We start from the raw sequence: 4,533 nt of genomic DNA, 5'->3' as shown, positions 1-4,533 counted from the left end.
CACATCAGACAGCCACTGTGGGGTTGCCGCAGATATAGCCAGCGCGGACTCCTCAAGATCGCGGCGGGAAAGAGCATCGGCGACAGTGTTATCGGCGCCTTTCTTGTAGACGATCTTGTAATTCAACCCCAAAAGCTTGGTAAAAACCTTTTGCTGCCAGACAGTATTGAGCCGTTGTTCATTCAGATGTGTTAAACTCTGATGGTCAGTGTGTATGAAAAATTCGCCGTGAAGCAAATAATGGCGCCAGTGCTCGACTGCCAGGAGGATCGCCAGGTATTCCTTCTCATATGCAGACAGACCACGGTTGCGCGGGCAGAGAGCCTTATTGATGAATGCAATAGGGTGACCATTCTGATGTAGCACGGCGCCTATGCCTACACCGCTGGCATCGGTGTCAATATGGAAGGGTTGAGAGAAATCAGGCAACGCCAAAAGTGGAGCAGAACTGAGAGCTTGCTGCAGATCAGAGAATGCAGACTGCTGCGAAGGAGTCCAGACAAACGGAACATCTTTCTTGAGTAGTTGAGTCAATGGATGAGCAATGATGCCGAAGTTTCGCACAAACTTGCGATAATAACCCGCTAGGCCGAGAAACCCGCGAAGTTGACGAGCTGTAGATGGGACTGGCCATTCTTGAATTGCCTGGACTTTAATTGGGTTGGTGGAGACACCAGCTACGCTAAGGACATGACCTAAGTAGGCGATGGAATGCTGGGCAAATGAGCATTTGGAGAGCTTGAGTTTCCACTGGTCCTTTCGCAGCCATGACAAGACTTGCTTCAGGTGATCAAGGTGTTCTTCCAGGGAGTTGCTGTACACCAAAATGTCATCGAAGAAAACGATCACGAACTTGCGCAGACTTGGTGCTAGGGTACAGTTCATAGCGCCTTGGAACGAACCCGGAGCGCCAGTCAACCCGAAAGCCATAACACGAAACTCATAATGGCCGGTATGAGTCTGGAAGGCTGTTTTGTGCTCATGCCCATGTTGTAGCAGTATCTGGTGAAACCCTGCCCGTAAATCCAGCTTGGAAAACCAGCTGGCCTGATGCAACTCATCGAGCAACTGGTCAATGACTAGAACTGGATACTTAGACTTGACTGTAAGAGAGTTCAGCTTCTGAAAATCAACACAGAACCGATAGGAATTGTCCTTCTTCTTAACCAGTAGCACAGGTGAGGAGAACAGACTTGTACTCGGTTGGATAAGACCCTGAGTTAACATCTCCTCGACTTGGCGCTCGATTTCATCCTTCAGTGCAGGCGGGTAGCGATAGGGGCGGATATAAAATGGCTGAGCCCCTGGCAAAAGAGGAATAGCATGATTGCACGCTCTTGATGGAGGAAGAGAGTCAGGCTACTGGAAAAGATCATTGAATTGCTCCAACAGTGCTTGCACTTCGACAGGTAAACGATCAGTAACTGAAGCATCCGATTGGTGGTCCACTGTACACACTTGGAAGAGGAGCTCAGTTGGTGAGTCAGCCAATTCACCTTGCAAAATCACAGAATGGCCCTCATAAGGGATGCTGAGCCACTTATGCTTCCAATGGACATGCATTGGGCTAAAGGATTCCAACCAGTCCATGCCGACTATCATATCAAATGCAGCTAAAGGAAGAACACGAAGATCAGATGTAAATGAATACTGCCCAATTGACCATGGTACCCTGAGCAATGTAGAAGGACTGTGCAAGGATCCGCCACCAGCGATGCGGACGGTACAAGGAGTGGCCTGAACAGCAACATCCTGAAGACGAGCAGCGACTGCAGCACCGAGGAAGGAAGAAGAACTTCCGGAATCCAACAATATATTTATGGGGTGGCCTTGAATACTGCCTGAAAACCGGACAGTACGAGGTGCTGGTGTTCTAGTAACTGCACTCAGAGAGATGGCCAAGAATGCTTGCTCTGCGTCTGTTGGTGTCGTAGGCGCTAGAGCTTGGTCAGCATCATCAGGCAATAAGTCCCATAACTCTTGGACGAGGTGAAGCTGGACCTGCTGACTGCATTTGTGGCCCTTACTCCACTTCTCCCCACACTTGTAACAGAGGCCCAAGGCCCTCCGATAAGCCTTGACCGCGGAAAGTTTAGTGTCGAGGGAAGCAGCGCCAGGCGTCTCTGTTGCCGCAGGCACAGCTTGCGGCTTCTCGACATGTGGTGGTGGAGGAGGCAGCGGCAACGCCGTCCGCGGCGTGAATTTGCCTGACGTAGCCCAATCACCCTTGTAAGGCGCGCGAGCTGGCGATGGGGCGCCCACCTCTTCCTGCACCAAAGCCATGGAAATCGCAACATCCAAACTCTGGGGGCGAGAAACTAGAATAATAGCTTTGAGCTCGACACGAAGGCCATCAACGAATCTCATGGTATAAAAGAGTGGGTCAGTAGATGTGGAGTAGGCTTTGAGCTGATCGATAAGCTTGGTGAAACGATCAACATACTCAGAAACGGTGCTGGTTTGCTTAATTTGGAAAAACTGACGGATAAGAGCCTCGTGCTGATCACGGTCAAAGCGGGAATGGAGTGCTTGGCAGAAGGTTGTCCATGTGGCTATGGCTAGGGTATTGTCAATGGATTCGTACCAGCACGCAGCAGTGCCTTCGAGGTACATGGATGCGACACTAACCCACATAGAAGGATCAACAGAGTTCATGTTGAAGTACTTTTCACAGTTGGAACGCCAAAGGCGAGGATTCTCACCATTGAATCTATTGAAAGGAAGCTTGGGTAAGCGACCGGGGTTGGGGTTGTGCCGGTGGAAATTGGGTGAAGGAGAGTGGAACATGGGTTGGTGGATTGGTGGTCTTGGCGGTATGGTGATCGGAGGGGGTGGGGGTGGCGGAGGTGGGCGATGTGGAAGGGGAGGTGTTTGGCGAGGCATGGTTGATGGTATGGGGTGAAACTGTAATGAAGGAGCGGCAGATGACATGCTATGGAAGGGTAAAGATGGAGCAGGAGGAGGGTCGGGAAGCTTACCCATGGCCGGGACATTGGTCCAAGTCACGGCTGACCCAAACCCAACATCTCGGGGAGGAGGTACCACGCCGTGCCCACTGGGCGTTTCGACGGCCGCACCGGCCAGAGCACGAGCAGGCATCGAGGAAGAAGAAGTGCTAACGCTGAATCATTGCGGCGAAGCGTCGAACACCTTGCGGTCAGGCGCCTGGGAGAGCTTCTTCACCTCGACCTTCAGATCGTCCACGAGGGCCTCGATCTCCGGGCGCCAGGCACCGAGATCCGTGGTGGCGACCTCGAGGGCTGTGACGCGGTCGGCGCTGTCGGAGGTGAGCTTGCCGCCGCGCAGAGCTTCCATATCGGCGACCCGCTTGCCGATGTCGGAGGCGAGTTCGGAGCAGGTGGACTCGAGGGCGTCGAAGCGCTGGTCGGCGGCGGCGGCGCGGTCGGCGCGGGCGCGGTCGAGGTCAGCGAACCGACCCTTCCACTGCTCGTCGTGGTTGTCGAAGCGGCGGTTGTAGTCGTCGCGGGACTTCTGGATCTCGTCGAGGATGACCTTGAGCTGTGGATCCATGGCGCCCAGCGTGCGGCGGAGGCGGGTGAAGTGCTCGTGGTGGATCTCGTGGTGTTCCAGCTCGATACAGGAGAATGAATCGGATCAGGATGGAGCGGCGAGGGAGGCGAGCAGGATCGAAAAAAGCAAATCCGATACCAATTGTGAGCACGGGGAAGTTCCTTGCTCGGGAAGAAGAACAAGATAGGAATATTCGGCTGGAATACTAACTGAATGCATGTGAATTAACAGTAAAGTGCTTAGAAGAAAATAACTACAGCATAGTTCCCTCCTGTCCCTCTCATCCTTGCTCACTCCAGTATTTATACTTCTATCCTATGCCTTCCATTCTGGGCCAGTTAGCCTAACGTTGGGCCGGCGCTCGTGGACGGGCCTGGCCTGCTTACTTGTGGATACTTCATCAGAGTGAGACACTGGCACTGTAGAAGACATGCTGACAAGCTGGCCCTTGACCGCCTCTGGGACTGGGATGCGCTCCCACCGTTTTCTGATTTTCTCGGTGGGCTACTAGTGATTTGTGGCGTCCAGGTGGGACAATCAACCCGTGGACGACCGGTGAGGCCGCAAAAGATCCTCCGACCAAAATACTAGGAGTGTTCCTCTCGTCATGGGTAGGTTCGTTGAACTTATCCTGCTGCACTGTACGTATCAGATTAATTAGGGAGTATATTTTCATAATAAACTTATTCGAAGACATAAGTATACTATCCATTATAAATTTGATCAAGTTTGAGTTTATTTGACCGATATGAATTTCATAATTATAACTTCTTTTTGGATAAAGAGAGTACTTGGGAGAAAAAAAGGAGATAGAAGCTTACCCCTATTTCGTTGCCTGGTTCAACAACATGCACAGAAAAAAGCAAACGCAAACTTCATGGGGTGCTCAAGTTTGTAAACTGAATGAATACTCCAAAAGTTACTTGTAGTGACTAACGAGAGTTTAAAAGTTTCTCTCCATAGATTTTTTGAAAAATGTTGAGGGGTTGTTTGGAATGCATG

General features: G+C 51.5%; 1 protein-coding gene across 1 annotated transcript; it reads right to left on the bottom strand.

Annotated features, from left to right (window-relative positions):
• Positions 1 to 1,359: 1,359 nt before the first annotated feature.
• Positions 1,360 to 2,283, bottom strand: LOC136523314 (uncharacterized). The gene has a single exon (XM_066517034.1). It carries the CDS (start codon positions 2,281 to 2,283, stop codon positions 1,360 to 1,362), a length of 924 nt encoding a protein of 307 aa, XP_066373131.1.
• Between the last annotated feature and the right edge of the window lie 2,250 nt (positions 2,284 to 4,533).

Source organism: Miscanthus floridulus, chromosome 18 (genome assembly GCF_019320115.1).
Source record: "Miscanthus floridulus cultivar M001 chromosome 18, ASM1932011v1, whole genome shotgun sequence".
Classification (NCBI taxonomy): Eukaryota; Viridiplantae; Streptophyta; class Magnoliopsida; order Poales; family Poaceae; genus Miscanthus; species Miscanthus floridulus.
Note: the sequence above shows the minus strand (reverse complement) of the source record. Positions and strands in the feature narration are given on the sequence as shown.

Bases quoted from the DNA above. Each gene is read 5' to 3' on its own strand.
- LOC136523314 (XM_066517034.1), bottom strand. From the start codon at position 2,283: ATGGCTTTGGTGCAGGAAGAGGTGGGCGCCCCATCGCCAGCTCGCGCG.